Raw genomic sequence first — 20071 nt, 5'->3', positions numbered from 1 at the left:
TGGGAGTCCTTCTATAACATCAGTTAATGCCAGTTTTATTGCTTCTAACGATTCATCTAAGATGTTCTCTTGTTCAACAACAGCGGTAGTAGGTTCCATTTTTTCTTCATACGTGGTTGTAATTTCAGTATTTTTTTCATTTTTTCCCCTTTTTTCTCTAAGTACACATTTTCGGATCGTTTTTGTAACAGTTTTTCCTTCGTCATTCGTTGTTACAGTTGAATATATATTTTCTGGCAATTCTTCGACGATAGCTGCCAATGCTTCATTTAATTTCATCGTTACCCTTACATGTGTTTCTGGGTCCATTTCACTTTCTTCTTTTGTTATGATTTCTATGATTTCTTCTCTCGGGCCCATTTTCTTTTTCAGAATTCGTTTTCGTACATTTTTCGTAGTTGTATTTCCGTTTTTATCTGTCGTTATGGTAGTTGTGATATGCTCTGGTAATTCTTCAACCGTTGGTGTTGACTCAATGACCTCAGATTGAGTTACGAATACACAAACTTTGGGTTCAATGTCATCTCCTTCAGTTGTGATGATCTCGGTGACCTCTTCCTTGGGACCCGTTTTCTTTTTTAGAACCCGCCTTTTAATGGTTTTGGATGTTTGTCTTCCATCATCGTTCTTTTTCACTATTGTTGTAATTTCTTCTGGAAGTTCTTCCAAAACAATAGTCAAAGGCTTGGTTAAGTTTACAGAATCATTTACCATCTGCTCTGTTATAACAACGGTTGTAAAAGGTTCTACATCATCTTCATATGTTGTCATAATTTCAGTTATTTGTTCATCGAGCCCTTTTCTTTTTCTAATCAAACGTTTGTGCTGGGTTTTTGTAACAGTTTTTCCATCAACATTTTCTGTAACAATTGTAGATATCTGTTCTGGTAATTCTTCAACTACAGCCTCTAATTCATGAACGGATTTCTTTTTTACCATTACAAATGTTTCCGGCTTTGTATCACTTTCTACTTTGGTTTGAATTTCTGAGAATTCTTGTTTTGCTCCTATTTTATTTTTCAGACGGCGCTTACGTACCATCTTTGAAGTAGTCTTTCCGTTTTTATTTTCAGTTATGGTAGTTGTGATTTGTTCTGGTAATTCTTCCACTAAAGAAGCTCTATCATCATTTCTAAACTCGGTTACGAACACAGATATTTTGGGTTCCATATTATCTTCTTGAGTTGTGATGATCTGTGTAACCTCTTCCTTATCACCCTTTTTCTTTTTTAATATGCGCTTCTGAATTGTTTTGAATATTGGTTTTCCGCTCTCAGGTTCATGAATAATGGTTGTTATTTCTTCTGGGAGTTCTTCCATAACGACATTTAACGTTTGGTCAAATGCTTCATTAGATTCATCTAATATATTTTCTGTAATGATGACAATTATTGTAGGTTCCATATTATCTTCCTGTATGGTTGTGATTTCAGTGATTTCTTTTTTTTGTCCCTGACATTTTCTAAGTGTCGTTTACGGACTGATTTTGCTACAAATATTCCTTTATCGTTTTCTATAACAGTTGTGGATATATGCTCTGGTAATTCCTCAAAAATAGCTGCTGAATCTTCAATGCATGTGTCAGATATTTTAACAAACGATCCTAATTGCTCGCTAGGTTTGTCTTTTGCTATTATTTTATTGATGTTATCCTTGGACTCCTTTTCATTTTTACGGTTATTTCTGGTCTTTGTACTTTGTTCAGGTATTTCGTCATTGATGGTGAATGACTCGTTTATGGATTTTTTCATTTCCATGATAAGTGCTTCTGGCTCCATGTTAGGCTCTTCTATTGAGGCTTTTTGAGTGATTTCTTGGTTTTTATTATTTTGCTTTCTGAATGTTTTTGTCGTTGTCTTTCCATATTTATCTTCAGTTATGGTAGTCGTGAACTGATCTGAGGATTCTTGAATTATGGGATTATCAAACTCGTCAATTCTTAACTCTGTTACAAAAATTGATATTTTGGGTTCTATATTATCTTCGTATGTTGTGATGATTTCTGTGACTTCTTCGATATCTCCCTTTTTTTTTCTTAACATACGCTTCCGAATTGTTTTAGATGTTTGTTTTCCACCATTAGGTTCATAAATAATTGTTGTTATTTCTTCTGGGAGTTCTTCCATAGTAACAATCAATGTTGGTTCGATTGCTTCTTCTGATCCGTCCAAGATATTTTCTGTAACTATGACAACGTTAGATGGTTCCAAGTTATCTTCGTGTGTGGTTGTGGTATTGGTGATTTGCTAATTTCTTCCCTGTTTTTTTCTAAGTGTGTGTTCACTGACTCTTTTTATCACAGTTTTTCCTTCAGAATTTTCTGTTATAGTTGTGGTTAAATGTTCTGGTAATTCGTCGACGATAGCTGTTGACTCTTCAAAGGATGCATCAAATATTTCAACAAATGCGTCTAATTGCTCGGTTTTGTAATTTAAGAATATTTTATCAATATCATCCTTGGGCGCATTTTTCTTTTTAACAACATGTTTTTCAACAGGCTCTTTAATGTTTGTATTTTTATTAACGGTGTTTGTAATTTTCTCAGATAATTTTATGTTGGGGGATGGCTCATTTAACATTGTTGTCATTACCACAACAAATGTTTCTGGCTTCATGGACCCTTCTGTCGTGGTTATTTCGGTGATTTCCTCCTTTGGTCCAATTTTCTTTTTAATTGTTCGCTTTCTTACTGTCTTGGTTGTCGTCTTTCCATATTTATCTTCAGTTACCATAGTCATGATCTGTTCTGGTAATTCTTCAATAATAGGAGTTGCCTCATCAATTCTTATTTCTGTTATGTCTACACATATTTTGGGTTCGATAAGATCTCCTTCAGTAGTGGTTATTTTGGTGATTTCTTCCTTTTGACCATTTTTATTTTTTAATACTCGCTTTGTAATAGTCTTGATCATTGGTTTTCCATCATCATTTTCTTTAATTATAGTTGTAATTTCTTCTATAACAACAGCTAGAGGTTTGATATCATCAAGGGATTCATTTACCAACTGCTCCGTTATAATGATGGTTGTAAATGGCTCGATTTCGTCTTCATGTGTAGTTACAATTTCAGTGATTTGTTCCTTAGGCCCTATTTTCTTTCTAAGAATACGTTTTCGAATGGTTCGTGTGATCTGTTTTCCTTTTTCGTTTTCCAAAAGTGTAATCCTTATCTGTTCTGGTAATTCTTCAACGATCGGTGCAAATTCATCAATTAACTGTTCTGTTACCAACACGAATGTTTTTGGTTCTACGTCAGTTTCTTCTTTTGTCGTAATTTCTATAATTTCTTCATTTGGACCCTTTTTCTTTTTCAGAATGCGCTTTCTCAAAGTCTTGATTATCACGTTGCCGTATTTATTTTCAGTTATGGTTATTGTGACCTGTTCTGGCAATTCTCTCACTAAAGGTGCTTCATTATCAATACTTAACTCAGTTACGAAAACACTTATTTTGGGTTCCATGTTATCTCCTTCCGTTGTGATGATTTCAGTGACATCTTCATTGGAACCCTTCTTTTTTTTCAGTACACGTTTTCGAATAGTTTTTTTTGCTTGATTTCCATCTTCAGTTTCTTTAGGTATTGTGGTAATTTCTTCTGGGATTTCTATAATAATTTCTTTTATAGGTTCTATTATTTCTACAGAATTGTCTAAGACATTCTCTGTAACAAAGACGGCAGTTGTAGGCTCCATGTTATCTTCTTGTGTGGTTATGATTTCGGTGATTTGTTCGTTATGTCCAGTCCTTTTCCTAAGTATACGTTTTCGGATAATTTTTGATACAATTTTTTCCTCATCATTTTCAAAAACAGTGGTTACGTGTTCTGGAAATTCTTCAACAATAGCGACCGAGGTAGTGTTTGGATGGTTACCGGAATTTATTATATTTTCATTATGCTTATTAGTTTTTTTATGAGACACGCTATCACATGAATTATGTTTATGTGTGGGTTTTGAGTGTATGTTTTTGATTTTCTCTTCCATAGATATGTTAATTTGTGTTTGTGATATCTGTTGTGGGTGTTGTGTTATTTGTATCGGTGTTGTAATAGTGTGTGTGTTTTCTGAAATTAAATAAAGTATCCCCTTTAGTGTCATGTATATGCTTGCTTATTGAACGAGTGTAGGCTTGTTGTATATGTGATCAGTAATTATTGGTTTGTTTAGTTAGTTAATTGTTTTTACTGGCACACAATGATTTGGGTTCTGTCATCATTTTTTTTTCTCGATTATGGTTACCGAGGAGTTTTGTTAATATTTTTGAGTAGTCATTGTTTGTCTGTCCAGGCACGTGTTCCAGACGTATCTGTTGTGGTATGTATTTACAAAACAATTTAAATCAGAAAATATAAATAAACACAAGTACAAAAATTAATCATAGTTGTAAAAAAAATCAATCAAACCGTTTTTTCGTTGTTATTTTCTTGCAATTTTTGGTACTCACCTTCTTTATGCAGAATTGACACAACATCAACTGAAATGTTAGAGTGTTCGTGTATATTAATTTTAGCTTGAACAGGTTTTGTATCAGGATATGTGTTGGTTTCACAACTATTAAATGCAAGTAATTCTTTAATTTCAATAGATTCGTGAGGTTTTTCACTGTGAGCATTAGCAAACAAATGGGTTTCTTTGTTAGATTCTATTGGTTTCAGAGAGTGTTCTGTTATTATTTCTGATGTCATTGCCGTTTTATTTGGTATATATTCTTCTTGTGCTGTTACTGGTTTATCCGAAATATTCACTAATTCTTCATCACAATACTGCGGATAAATTTCATTGACATTAAATCCTTGATTTTCGTTGATAACTATTTGAGCATTCTGTGGTCTCACGTTTTCTATGTCAAATGCCTTATTGAAATCGTTTGTTACAGTTTCTTGTTGTGTAACACTATTCATCTCATCTTGTTTTGGATAAATTTGTAAAGGTTTATCAATTGTCTGATTTTTAACTGACAGAAAACTTTCTAAAATAACATTGTGACTGCTGCTAATTGCAGTTATTGTCTCCAATTTCAAGACACCTTCCTGACTATCAGGTTGTATTTTCGATTCATACAGTTTTTCTTTATCTTCTATCACAACGTCGAGAGTGGACGCACTGGATAAAACTCCTTCAATAGTGACATTTGAATGCACTTGCATTTCTTTATTGGTGTCGCATAAATTAGATTCCCTTTGTAAAATAGGCGTTTCTGTTGTTGAGTAATGTTGTGCGACGATGTGAGTTTTTTGAGCTTGTGACTGCAAAATAGCATCTTTTTGTATGACTTCTGCATTGGAGTTTGGAATTATTATTTCATTTTGAACAGCGCAATATTCAATAATATTCGGGATTGCAGTTTTACTTTCTGTAACTGAGCCTGAATCGATCAATTCTTCCTTTTCATCCAAACTTATTTCAGTTACGCTTATACAACTTTTTTCATTAATATTGATTTTTGCATTCTGCAACAACGGTAGTTTACTTACATCAGTAGAGGTATCTTCTGAGTCATTAACGAAATGTTCTTCAACACTTATTCCAGTCTCAGGTACATATTCGATTGATATATTTTCTTTCTTAAATTTATTCTCATACAGTTTCATCAAATTGGATTCTGGGTTGGTTTCAGATATTGTAATATGCAAACTAGGGATGATTTGCCTTTCTGCTATAAGTTCAGCTGGTTTATTTAAACTTAGCTTTCCTTCACAATAATCAGGAACAGTTTCCGACACACTTAAGGAAGATAGATTTATCACTTCTTTAGATGGATAACATGTATTAAATTCTATTTGAGTTATTCCTTCACCCTCATTTTCTTGTATGATATTTTCTGATACTATGATGCTTTCACTGGGTTTTTGTTTGGGAGTTCCCCTTTCTCTATCATATGGTACAGTTTCAAAATTAACAGATTGCTCATTAGAAATAACTTCTTGCTGTTGTAGAGGTAATTTATTTTTGAAGTCGGTATGCGCTGTTATTTCTCTTGGTTGTTTGGGCGACTCTAGTTCATTTTCTTTTTCTTCATAATTAGAACTCGATACTAATAGACTATAGTTTTCTGAAAGGAGTGTCTTTGCATAACCAGTTTCATGGAATATGTCTTGCAAGTCGGACGATCTCTCTTCTGTTATTAGTTGTGCGCAAGTTAAACTTAATGATGGTTCTTGTATAATATTAGCACTTTTAAAACTGTTTTCCTCTGTTGGTAGCCTTTCAATTGCTTCTATAGCATCGACGGTAGTTTGTTCCAGAATATCAAAAGTATCTAATTTTGAGGTAGCAATCATTTTCTCCGGAATTTTAAATGTTGTCATTGAACCCTCTTTACTGTGAGGAATAATTTCAGTTACAGTCTTAGAGTCATGCTCTTGTATTGTTGTGCTTGCTGTGCTTTTTGATGGAATAGAGGTTTCTTTGATTTCTTGTTCCGATTCTGGTAAAATATTCTCATCAATTGTAATGTGATCAGATTCTGTTTGAACTATTTTTGCTTTAACACTTGATGTGACAACATTTTGGTGTTCTGCAACATGCGTGTCAGGAATTATTGAACTTTGAACAGCTATCATCTTATTGACATCCACAGTTGGAAGTGCGTTTTTCCGTTCATTTTCTTTTTCATGAGATTCTGTTTCTTTTTCTGAAAAATAGGTTTCCGTCGTAATAATTGATTGATCAAACTGTAGTTCAATATTCGCCAGTATTTTAAACGGTTCTTGGTCTTTTTCGAATGATATTTCTTTGTCATTAATTATAGTTTCATACTGCTGAACGCTGTCTAAAGTAGACTGGGCTGATTTAGCAACTGTTGAAATTAGAACAGGAGTCTCAAAATCTTTGGAACTATACAAAGGAATCACCTCTGATTGTTCAGCCACTTTTCCAGATGTTAAGTTGGCTGTTGCTACCTCTGCATTAGGGAGATTAATTGGATTTAATATTCCTGTGTTGTCTGCGCATATAACAGTATTCACATTCAAACTTTCGATTTCACTAATATTTTGTTCGGCTACTCTGGTTTTTCCAAGATTTACATGTTCAAAGTCTTTCTCATTTTCATTAGTTTGCACTTCATAGCATTCAAAGGATTCCAATGGAATAGTCTTTAAAAATGCTTTATCATGACTTTGGATAAGCGGTGATACATTGCTAATATTATCTTCAGTCAATGTTTCTGATTTTTGGGCAACTTTGAATATTCCAGTGACACAATCTTTGATGTTTACATTTTCGATTGCAGGTTTAAATTCGGCGATGGAATCAGCTTCGTTAATTTCTCCATTTTGAGAGAATATTTCGGTTACATTGAGAGATTTTTTAAGCTCATATTCATATGACGGAACTTTACTGATGAATGTATCATTTTTAGTTTGAAACTCCGATTCCTTTTCAATCGGAATTTGTTTTGTCTGTAATATAGCCTCAAATGTTCTATGGGATGGAATTGCTTCCGAAACAATTTGAATTTGATCGACAATATCTGTTGTTGAATCTTGAGATATAACTTCCGAGCTTTGCGCAACCATTTGATTTGAAAATTCAGTTGTCGCTTTTTCATGTACAATTTCTTTTTCAGAATTAATATAGCTTTCTTTGTCTTGTACGAATGTTTCAGTAGTGATTGCAGCATGCTCCCCGTCTACTAGAGACTCGGCAAACTTCTGGTTTGGAAGAATATCTTTGTGTAATATACCTTCGAGCTCTGCGGAAGATATGTTTGTGTTGACCAATGAAGTAAGAAGTGTGTGTTGTAAATTTGCGGTCGATGTTTGAACGGGTAATATTTCTAAATCTGAAAGAGAGTTGTTTGGAATAACTTGTGTTTTTTGTGTACTTGTATGAAGAATTACATCCGATGTTGCCGTTGCTTCTTTTGGTTTTTCTTTTTGTAGCAGCTTGGTTTCTTTGTCGTCCGTTATTATTATTGTTGTCACTAAACTCTCTTCTTTTGTTATATCTATTTCTGCTTTCACACTTAAATCAATTTTCGGTAAATTTAACATACCTTCTCTTTCCTCACTGATGCATTCAGATTGTTCTACCGATGTGAGAGGTACGTGTTGAGTGGTGGCTATGCAAGCAGATTCATTTCTTACATTGAATTCTTCTGTATACGAAGATAAAATGATTTCATCCTTTGATGCCACTTTTCCCATGCTTTCCAGGTTTTGTGTAGCCAAAACAGATTCTGCAGAACTTTTCAAAGTCAGTACGTCCTCTTTAGAATCAGGATATATTTCAGATATACAAATTCCTCGTTGTTCAATAAAATTGAAGTCTATCTTTATTTGGTCTGGCATTTGATCCTTGGTATGTCTTCCTTCAAATTCAGCCGCAATTACTTCATTGGAGCAAGCTATGGTAAGAGGTTCATTAAGCGGTTTTGCTGTTTCGTTATGAACCTTAGCAATACTCATTGCACTTGTATTGTCGTGAGACATTGTTTCTTGGCTAACTATAGCTTCTTTTTCAGTCATGTTCACTGTGGCTCTTTCATTATCTGGTACTTTAGACTGAGATAGCTCAATCGCATTGGTATTCGCTACTATTTCTTCAACAGAAATACTCACGTCAGGAATTATGTTTACATTGGCTTCAATGCCTTTTGGCTCAATAAAGTTGTCCAAGCTCGAAATCTTCTCTTGAAAATCGGGTTGTAATACTGTGACTTCATTGAAAACGTCACTAGTGAGTGTAGCTTTCCTATGAAAAAGGTCATCCATGGGTTTAATATAACCGATCCCCACATTTGTGTCTGGCTCTGATGACATTGCAATGTTCCTTGCCGTCACATTTGGAGAAGCTTGGCACTCATCGTACTGTAGATTATTTTCGAAAGCACCTTCTGATTCACCGCTGATTATCTGTGATACTTTGATAGGTTCATGTACATCTTCTATTATTGATGAAGATACTAACTTTTCTTCTGGTTTTGAAAAAATATCTAGGCTTATTTCTTTTTCCACTGCTTGTTGTGAACTCACCGAAATGGATTGCAATGTTGTTTGTAGGCGGTCGGCTTTTTCAATTGCTTCACCCATTTTTTCAATAGGTGAAGTAAATGGCTCTACATTCACTTCCATGGTAGATGCGACTATGTGATTTGATGATATATCTGGTTTAGCAAATTTCTCATTTATTATGAAGTCCATTACTAATGCCTCTTCTTTGTCATTTGACATGACTTGCTGAATGTTCAATCCCGCATGTTCTAAAATTTCAGATTGGGCAGTTATGGTCACTCGCTTGTTTTCCTGTGTGGGCTGTACGTTTTCAGATGTTATAGATTCTGCGATTGACAGTTCATTATGGAGAGATTGATTTTTTGAAGCGTAGCTTTCAATTATACTTTCTTTTTGCAAAATGTCTGTATGACTTGCCAAATTGACTTCTTCTACGAGGGTCGTCTGCAAGGTATGTGCTGGTGATACTTTACTGAACTGATGTTGGGGCGCAGCTTGTGTTTTCAAATCATCTTCTTTTTCTGATACAGATGTGTCAGTAACATTTAAATATTCAATAGGTGTGAAGTTGGTTGTTACTTGTTGCGTTTTTGTCATAGTGAACTCTTCATCTATTTCGTTTTCATGGGCAACAGTAAATGACACTTGCTTGGCATTAAAAGGTTCAATAGATGGAGATATTTCCTCGCTTACCAATTTAAAGTTATTCTGTAGTTCTGTGGGCTCATCAATTCCTTGTACCTCAGAGGTTGATATGTGTTCTTTAGCACTTACTGAAACAGATGCTTTAACCTCCTTATTTAATTCCTTTTGTACCAATTCATTTTCTGATTCTTGGACTAAAACTGAAGATATGTTACTACTTTCCATCAGATTAAATGTTGTAACAGCATTTTCCTTGGCTTGTATCTTATCACCATCATACTGATTTTCTTTTTCCGTTGAAAGAATGACAATGTTGGTTAAGTATTGTTGTTCTATCAATTCCACATCGGCTTTCCGTTCATCCGTTTCAATTTTAGGGAACGGACTTTCGTTCATTTGAACATCTGGTACAAAATTTGATATGCTTTTTAAAAGAGAATATTCTGAGTTAGCTTCTAAATAGACAGGTATTGCCGTTTCAGTAAAGATGTTTTCCTTGTCTTGTACATTTTGCTCGGATATAATTATTCCTTCCTCGACATTAAAGCTTAAATCAGCTGCCTGTTTTGGAGGAAACTTTTCCAGAGAAAATTTTCCCTCAAATTCAGGTGCATTAATGATTTGTGTAACTAATTGATTTTCCGAAATGACTTTCGTTGTTGCCGTTTCAGTCGGTACGAATAGTTCTGGATAGTATTTGCCAGATTTATCATCTACAAACACTGAACTTATTTCCAAAGGTTCCATTACGGACATTCCAATGATAGGTAGAACGGGCATGTCTAATTGTTTATTGACCAGTTCTTTTTCCCTCATTTCATCCCGTACTTCTGTTACTACTATTGACTGTTGTGAAATCATGTGTCCACGAGCTTTTTCTTCCCCCGTGACTTTATAAGGTTTGTACTCCTCTTCTGATTGTGAAATAATAGGTTCAGTAACGTTCATTGCTTCTTGTAAAATTAGCTGGGCATCTGCATAATCTTCCACTCGAGGAACTGCTTCAATAGCTGTTGTAGTCATATTCGTAAGAGTTTCGGATGTTATCAAACTGTCATTACAAGTTATGCGCTCCTTTGATTGTACTTGAAGGAATTCTTTTTTAGCACTAAAATCATCTGTTTGTGATTGAGCCGATACTTCATTTATTTCTAAATACTGAGCAGGTAAAATTTGAGACTTAGCAAATGCTTCAATATGCTTATGTAAATTCATAGTGTCTAGTTCATCTTGCTGTGACTCTATAGTGTTCTCTGAAACAGCTTTGAAGGTTTTCATTGTCACAAGCGCTATTTCCTCCTTTTCCTTTTTGGGTAATAACATATTTGTAACTTCACTTAGTGGAACAGTTTCAGCCATGCTGGAGCTAATATCGTAAGGTACTCCAGTCATGGAGTCTATTTCTGGTAGATAATCAATCACGTTAGTATTCTCTTCCGTCACCTGTTCAATCCTTTCGGATGAATTCTCTATTTTAAGATGCTGGAACTTCTTCCTTCTTTCTTGTTGTTCTATTGAAAGAGTTTGGTCAACGACTTCTTTGATTTCTGTGAAAGTATGTAAAGAATTTAGAGATATTTAATATTTAAAAATATCAAATTACCTCAGTCATGGTTTACGAATTAGAAAAGTTTTATTGGTTCCAATAATGGCATGATGACTTCATGAAACCAACTAATTTAGGCGAGTACATTTTAGATATAGTGCGGTACATTAACCGTGTAAAATATTCATATTTGGTTTAATATTATTCAGTGGAACTGTGGAAACGTATTTTAATGTATGTGGAAGTTTTTTATAAAATCTCATCCATTATGAGCATTTATTCTACTGGATCACTATTTTATTTATGTGATAAGTTAAGCCTAGCTGATAGAATGAGCTCAGCTAACTAGGCCCTAGGCAATCAAGGTCGAAAATTTTCTACCCCTTCATCTAGCTTCACTCTATCGGCACTGTTATTAATTTGTAGTCTCCTTTTTTTAATATTTTTTGAACCGTATTATTTATAAAAAGAGTTTATTAAAACATTTTAATATTTAAGTTTTGTTGTTTGTTTTTTTAGTGATTGTAATTATGTAGGTATTCTTGAATATATACATTGAATAATTAAATAAAGACATCTGCTCTAGATGTCCTGTTTAACTATGATGGTATTTAATATATGTTTTTATTATGTTTAAATTTATTTTATATTTATGTTAGTTTTCATGCGATTATGAAATAAGCTTATACTTACTTTGTCAGACACAACAGCAGCTCAGAAGAGTCTTGCGTCAAATGCACTTTTTTATTAATTAAGCCACTAAAAAAAACTTCTACAAAAGCCAAAGCCAAAACTGAAAAAAAAAACTATTTGGTTAACATTGTTACTGTTATAGCGAGTTAAGCAAGAGGAAATAAGCAGACTGACGCCGTGTAAAAACTATTTTTGGCTGAAAATTATAACCTACAAAAGATCGTGGTAAAATATAAAATGATTTTATTGTTTAAATTTTGACAAATCCATTCGAGTGTGGAGATGTTCGCGGTAAAAGCTAACCTTGCTATACTCTTCTTCATAAACGACGCACGTAATAGAAAAAGGTTACGAAACTATAACTACTAAAGCGGTAGATCCATATTTAGATGGGGTTGGGCTCTGGAAGCCAAGTCTCCCACAGACCCGAGAGTTTCATTTTGTGAAATAAATACTCTACTATCACTAACTGTATTGACCATTTTAAATATTTTTATATATCTTTAAGAGAAGCATGGGCGGACTGGGGTAGCAGCAAATATCCGAGCTTTACTCTGCAAGTAATATTGGCTATTTATACACTAATTTCTTCTTCAACAATCGCAAATTCACTTTGTATCGTCATGCTCTAATTGATCAACAAACTCGGTAACTTCATTTAATCAGTAAAGGTATTTGTATTTGAAAAATGACTCATTTTTTGGGAGTTTATCTGTCAGTATGAAATTATTATTTGAGACAGTAATAATTTGGTCTTCGGAACAGGTATTAATGTACTTACAGTTAAAAAATAGCTAATAATGCGTTGATTCATAAAAGTAAGCTCCTGATAATAAAAGTATCAAGTGTAATATAATCATTTTTCATTAAACATCAATATTATAGCTTAATACATCTTTTGCAAAATTTTATGATTGTAATAACTGACAATATTTGGTTTCTAATTAAGTTTTGCTAACTTGAAACAATAATGATAATATTACACCCAATAAAGCAATCTACAAAGAAGCAGTAAAGTGTATTTAGCTTGGTAAATTAATTAAGCAATACTCTATTTGGTAATACTTTCTACTATTACTGATTTGGAGAACCGTGGAATAATGCGAGTCTTTTTACATTACTAACATAGTAATTTTTGGAAAAAAATTCTGATACTCAAATTTTTTAGGATTTATCTTTAAAAAAATCACTATTTGACGGTACTCCACACAACAAAAACATCAATGCCACCACTAATTATTATGTGTAGAATACACTTTTAACTGAGTTGTTTTTGTTTAATGTTCAATTTAATTCAGTTTTATTTCTTAACTTAGGTTGTTCAATGAGTTGAAGACAACTGACTAGTTCATACCATTATCATTTTTGTTCCTTTTAATGTCGTGATAGCGATTCTTCAAATTTCATATAAATCTTAGATAATTTAAAGATTATCAATTAAATATCCAGATCCAATCCGAACAAATCTTAATTGACTTGAAAATTGGATTTATTTTGTTATACTTTAATAGAACCTCCAGTGAATTATGAATTGCATCAAATAAGTCATCTTGAATAATATTTATAGTTAAAATTCTCAGAAATAATATTCAAATGGAAATTACCTGTTGACGTTTCACCGTGTACTCTCAGTATTCTTTTCTTATCTGAAATATAAAATATGCCCATTTTAATGAATTACCAAATAAATAATGTGTTAGGAAATAATAATTGGATAATTTTTATAACTTGAGTTTTTGTAAAAAAATCAGCTTTAGGACTATCCATGGGTTTCAGAATGAAAGGTAGGTACTGCATATATGATATTATATTTAGGAGGCAATCTTGTAATTCAGTATTAGCAGTGCCGTGTAGTACATCAAAATTTGCATAATTTGATTTACAAATTTTTTTTAGGGATATTCAAGATGAAAAACTTAGTGTATCTCAAACAAATTCCCATACATTTACAAAGTAAACGAAATCTATCAAAATAACAGCTTGAAATAATTCCATACAAATCGAAAACTTCTGGAAACTTTGTATGATTTATTTGTGAATTTTCTTTAACGGATATGCAAATTAAATTACAATACATATTATATACAAAGAGGTCTGGAACTTGTACAAGCATTTATTCAGTTTGCCACCACAATATTAACGGAATATGATAATAAAATATCCATTTCAAAATATTCAATGCACAATAAAATTCATACCTGAACTTGAAAACAACACACTGCTTTCCTTGATCATAGAGCAATGCACACCACTGACTATATTGGTTTTAGTTTACCATAAATACCTGTCAATTTATTTAGCACTTTACGCGCAAGGAGGCTTAAGGTTCTAGTTTTTATTGTCTAATAATATTGATCAACTCACCAATTTTTATTTGCTTTTCTTCTTCTACAACATATTGTTTTTCCACACTTTCAACAGTAACCTGAAAATAAAACAAACCTTATTATTAACCACCCACTTACTTCTTATAGTAGTTCAATTCAATGTAGGTACATAATAATTATGATATAAAATTTATTAAATATTTAAATAATTTTTGTATTCTTACCGGAGCTATTTGTTTACTTTCCCATTCACGGGATGTAAAATCTTCAGGGCAGAATTGAACAATAACTTCTTCCACCGTGGCATGCTTTAAGTCTACCATCTTCATGAATGCTCGGAACCCAACTGTTGAAGCGAGCGTCTTTTCATCATGAACCGTTTCTTCTGTCATAACTTCCGTGATGAGTGACTCGAACCCTTGGCGTTCTACTGCTTGCACCAGCGCTGATTGTGATTGAGGAGTCTTAAGAGCAGGGAATCGGGATGAATCATACAAAGTTATTATCTCTTGAACACTCACTCCATTTCGAACGAGAAAACCGATCCTGGCCAAGTCTCTAAGGGGACTCTCACCAGGACCAAAGCTTTTAGCGTTTATCATTTCTAAAATTTCGCTGACCTCTGTAGCCATATACTCACGAATTTCAGATGACTCGACATCTCCAATTGCCCTCTTAGCAGTTTCAATAATGATTTCTTCTACGATTTCATCATCTTGAACTATTGATGTTGTAAGGTGTTTGTGTGGTTGCACAAGACGTTTTGCCTTTTCTTGTTCAGGTTGCGTTTTGGGTTTCTCGTCGATCTTCTTGTAGGTGGCAACATCTGTAGTTCCAACAGAATCTTGAACTGAGACAACTCGTTTAGCTTTTCCTTTTTGTACTGATTCAATTTCTGATGTCGACTCTACCACTTGGACATCTCTTGTGTCAGCAACCTTTTTATCGCTTTCTACAATCTTCTCTGTAACTTGTTGGTCTTCAACCAACACCTCTATCGTTTCAACTTTCGTTACCTTTTCTAACTTGGTCTTTTCTCCTTTAGATTTTTTCACCTTTGGAACATCACTAGGAGAAGACACTTGTAATTTGGCTTTAGTTACTGCCATACCAATATCGCTAGTAGCTTTGCATATGTAGAGACCCTCATTTTCTTTGCGAGCTTTATGAATAGTGACGGACGTCTTGTTGTCTTTGATCCGGATTTTAGTATTCTCATCATTGAGGATTATTTTGTCATTATGATACCAAATTATATCTTGAAATGAAAAAAAATAGTAATAATTAATTATTGAAAGCACAATTTAAAAATCAATTTTTTTTGATAAGGAAACAGGGGATACCTGGAATAGGATTTCCTGAGTATTGACAATCGAATTTGACAGGCTCATCTTCCTGAGCTCTCACACCGAATATTTCCTTGACAAATGTCGGTACTGCTTGCGTCGCTGAAATTGAAGAGCAGAACGTTTAATTTATAACAGTGCTCAGTTTGCCCATTACATCCGGAAATAATAATAATAACAAGAATTTATTCCAGAATGTATGCAGGGGTAGTGGAAAGAGTTCAACAGTTTATTAATACCTTTGAGAGCTGCTTGTAACTCCTCCATGTGGGTCACCCATTCTGGTTTGCGATATTCCTTTGTGCCCAAAATTCCTGTAAATTATATGAACCATTCATTTCCGCCTACATATTCTACAAGCTTTCATTTAATTACCTCAACACAGGCTTGTCCTAGTGAGGTTCAAAATTCTAATGTGAAAAAGATCAATGTAAAGAAACAATAAATAATTGAGTGTGATTTATAATGCTCATGTTTTTGAACAATGTAAAGTATAGTATTTTGGGTAGGTATATGTATAGATATTGGAAGGATTTTAAGGAGAAGATAGGGACATTTCTCATTATCTGAAAATAAAATAAATTATTAGACATTGTCAATACAAATTGTAATAATTACATTACTGTTGTTAAAATCTTTGTTGTTCTAGAAATTTTAATAGAATTCGTAATTGATTGAGCCTAAATAAATTTTAAAATATTGAGACAGGGAGGTTCCATAAATGAGCTTATAAACAAAAGCAAAACTTCAAAGTTCATTATCCCAGCTAGACACGTTTTGTGCGTTTTAAAATGGAGTTTTCCGTTCAAAGTCCTTAACAAGGTTGTAAAATCCTTAACATAAATTTCAATCTATTAACACAATAAATATATATATATATATATACATACCTTCAACCTCCAGTTCGGTAACTGTGGAAACAACACCTAGAGGATTGCAAGCCTCATATTTTATTTCACCTGAATCATCTGGGAAAACCTCTTTCATTGTCAGTATCGAAGTTCCATCCTCAAATTCTTCGATGATGAACTCTTCACTGTGTTTGATTTCCTTACCATGCTTGAACCATTTTCCTACAGGTTTAGGTTTACCGATAGCCTTGGATTCAATTCTGTAGAAGTAGTTAAACACTCAAATAAAATATTGCTTTCAACACTGAAAGATTTGATCTGAACAGATTTTATAATGAATATCGGTTTATATAATGATATATACCTTGTAAGTTGGCCTTCCTGAGTAGTAATGGTAGTTGGGAGGAATTTCACAATTTTTGGTGCCACTTCTGTATCCGATTCAATAACCTCCTAAAATACATGAAATATTTAGACATTGGGTGAAATTACTGACATTTTAATTTAATTAAGCTGTTATTATTCTACCGGTGAATCAATCTAATTAACTAAATTAATCAATTTAATTGACTGCGGTGAAACTGCTAAATTGTTCTCCCAAAAATATCTGTGTTTTTTGGTGTGTGATAAGTGCAAATATGTAAATTTCTCAGAACACTGAAGCTTTTAATTTTACCTGAAAAGTGAAACTGAATAAGTTTGACTGTTTGAATTTACACAGCCAAATTTTCATATTAGCCCTAATCATAAATATATTATTGTACATTGATTAAAGACCTCACATATTTATTTACTTTAATCTTCTAACATCAGTTAAATTACAGTAAAAAATAATCATCGAAGAAGAATATAATACTAATAGATCAAAACGAAACATGCAACTGAATAATGCACTAGAAATAAAAAAGGAATGGTCACAACTGACAATGCACCAATCCACTCGGCCACTGTGACCTAATTTTTTAAAGTTAAAGTTTATTGTTTCAACCGTTTGTCGAAAATGAATGCGATTGTCTGAAATCAGTTCAGTCAGAAAAAAAATTGAATAAAATTTTAAATTTGTTTCACTGTACTCGAAGTAAATATTTTTCAGTTTATTAGTCAGACAAATCCCAAACACAAATTTGAGTTATATCTGGTCAAACCATAGGCCCATTGGCCTGAAGTTAATTTATTCTACAAAATCACATTAGATTTATAGTGACCATTTACTTTCATCACCTTCTCAAAACATAGTAATAAGTCTGACTAGCTGATGTGAACCCGGCGTTGCTAGGGTTTATCCTTAGAAGATAGACATATACCGTCATGGACTTTTTTGTAGACCTTTTTAGATATACAATTCCGTAGTACATTATTTTAAGATATCTCATAAGGTTTACCAATGTAAGCATCCGAAAATATTTTTTTTACGACTTGATTAAAAAAAAAATCGACTTTTCTCTACTTTCTATAAATATAATATGCATGTATTAAATATAGACAAATTCATTATTCATTTCAATTCATTCAATTCATTATTCCGGAAAAAAATCTCTAAATGATAGTGAAAACCCTATCAAAATCCGTTGCATAGTTTAGAAGAACTAAGCGCACAAACAGACAGACACGAACAGGGACTTTATTTTATACAATTTAGAGATTCACTAACTGAACCATCGATATTAGTATTATATATGTTTAGTGGCTTTAAAATAATATTTACGTATTTTAATACCATTATTATAATATATATTTTTTTGAAATTGCGAAAAATTGATGTAATATGCAAATATACCTGGTACTATAACAATAATGTCTAAATAACATTAATTTTAAAATTGAAACTCAAAAAAGAATAAATTAATTACCTTTACAGTTTTCAAAAACTATTTTCTACATCTGTAATATTTGTCAATAAAATTAAAATGTGTTTAATATACCTTTTCGCTCAAAACTTCTTCGTCCGATCCGCTGGGAATGTATTCATATGCTGTAAAATAAACATATAAATCATAGAAATATTTATCGACATCGAAAGAGTTAGTAAAAAAAACATAAATATAATCCTAAATTAATAAGGAAGTAAATCCTGATCATCTAATTTTAGTACATTGTGCATTTAAAGAACGTTGAAAATAACTTGTTCTTTCACGAACATCTTAATTTTTGGCTGAGAAAGGAATGCCCTTGCTTATGTGTGTTCTGTTGAAGTATTTCAAATATGAATGTTTATAAATATTTGTGTTCGGCGTACCTTCTACTACGACAGTAGCGAGACAAGTAGACTTTCCGTATTTGTTTTCTGCATGACATTCATATTCTCCTCCTAATTCTGGGAAAGCCTCCTTAATAATAAGTTGACACACTCCCTTAGTATTTTGGACCATAATAATGTCGTTTCCTCGTTTGAGCAAGTTTTTATTGTGGGACCAATTTACCAATGGAATAGGGCTGCCGATGACCTGGCAGGAGAGCCTGATCTCCTCCCCGTCCATGACGCGCTCCGGAGTGGGGCTCACCGTGAACTCGGGCGCGTAGCCCTCCGACGGCTGCTCTACTTCCGAAACCGTGGCTGTGCACGTTATCGATCCAATTACGTTTTCCGCCCGACATGTGAATTCTCCCAGAGTGCTTTCGTCCGCGCTATCTACCATAAGCACGCTGCAATTGTTCATACTTGTTATATGCATGTTCTCCTTCTCTACAATCGGATTTGAGTTCAAGAACCATTGGAAAGATACGTTAGGATAAGCTTCTACCACTGCCTCTAATATAAACACTTCGTTAGCAGTAACCTGTTGTGGTGTGAATATTTGGATGAATTTCGGTGGAATCAAATCGCTGAAATCATCGCTTGCTATGTTAACAGAGCTTGATGATTTTGAAATACTCTTAGATTCTTTTACTAAAACTTCATATTTTCCACTCTGCTTTTTAGTTAGATTAGAAATATTGAGGCGTGTTTTTCCTTCTGTAGTTTCAATGCTAAAGGTTTCATCATTAACGATTTCTTTGCCATTTCTGAGCCAAGTAATTTGAGTGTCAGAATTAGATAAATATTCGACTTCCAGATTGACAACTTCACCAAGTTTCTTGACTTGTGCCTCGAGGGGCACAATTATTGTAGAACCTGAATTTACTAATGTCGGTTCATCTGGAAGTTTTGAAAATCATTAAATTTTTTTACACCAAATTTTTTTGGCAGTATCGTTATTATTGTGGCAATGCAAGTTACTCAAATAAAAGTGTTCACTTTCAAAATGTGCAAGTTTAGTGCAAATCGACCTGAGTCTTAATTTAGATCAAAGAAAAAAGTCCAAAATCAAATAAATTCCGATCTCCACGCTTCACATGCAAGCTCTCATTGGGCAATCGATAACTGGATGCAGGATGTACTCATTCTTCAAACTAAAAAAGCCAGATATCAAAATTTCTATCTGGCTTAATCTCTAAAGTTACTTTCATGGAGTTTGATTCCATTCTGTTATCGGAATGAGTAGTTATAAGATGTATTTAAATACTTGCTGAAGTTAGGCATTCCCCATATTGAAAATTTCCAAATTGGTGTGCAAATAAAACACGACTAAGCGAACAAAGTAAGGCGAGAAAAACGTGTGATAAAAAGTCATAACTAATGCAATTGTTCCATGCGAATTTGAAAAAACTGTAAGTATGTACGAGTAGGTAAATTAGGTTTTTTTAAAGAGCATTCCTAACCCAGATAC

At 33.3% G+C, this 20071-nt stretch overlaps 1 protein-coding gene across 1 annotated transcript in view; it reads right to left on the bottom strand.

The window, feature by feature from the left end:
- sls (sallimus) overlaps positions 1 to 20071 on the bottom strand; it is a 115140-nt gene that overhangs the window by 42015 nt on the left and 53054 nt on the right. The window contains exons 23-32 of the mRNA XM_089646111.1: positions 18601 to 19500; positions 18287 to 18336; positions 16729 to 16817; positions 16404 to 16624; positions 15753 to 15827; positions 15511 to 15615; positions 14392 to 15425; positions 14205 to 14265; positions 13445 to 13486; positions 4444 to 11148 (exon numbers count right to left, since the gene is read on the bottom strand). Of these exons, the coding sequence (XP_089502237.1) occupies positions 4444 to 11148; positions 13445 to 13486; positions 14205 to 14265; positions 14392 to 15425; positions 15511 to 15615; positions 15753 to 15827; positions 16404 to 16624; positions 16729 to 16817; positions 18287 to 18336; positions 18601 to 19500 (9282 nt within the window). The remainder of the gene's footprint in view (positions 1 to 4443; positions 11149 to 13444; positions 13487 to 14204; positions 14266 to 14391; positions 15426 to 15510; positions 15616 to 15752; positions 15828 to 16403; positions 16625 to 16728; positions 16818 to 18286; positions 18337 to 18600; positions 19501 to 20071) is intronic.

This window comes from Hesperophylax consimilis, chromosome 23, assembly GCF_061612785.1.
Source record: "Hesperophylax consimilis isolate HC1 chromosome 23, BYU_Hcon_1.0, whole genome shotgun sequence".
In the NCBI taxonomy this organism is placed as follows: domain Eukaryota; kingdom Metazoa; phylum Arthropoda; class Insecta; order Trichoptera; family Limnephilidae; genus Hesperophylax; species Hesperophylax consimilis.
Note: the sequence above shows the minus strand (reverse complement) of the source record. Positions and strands in the feature narration are given on the sequence as shown.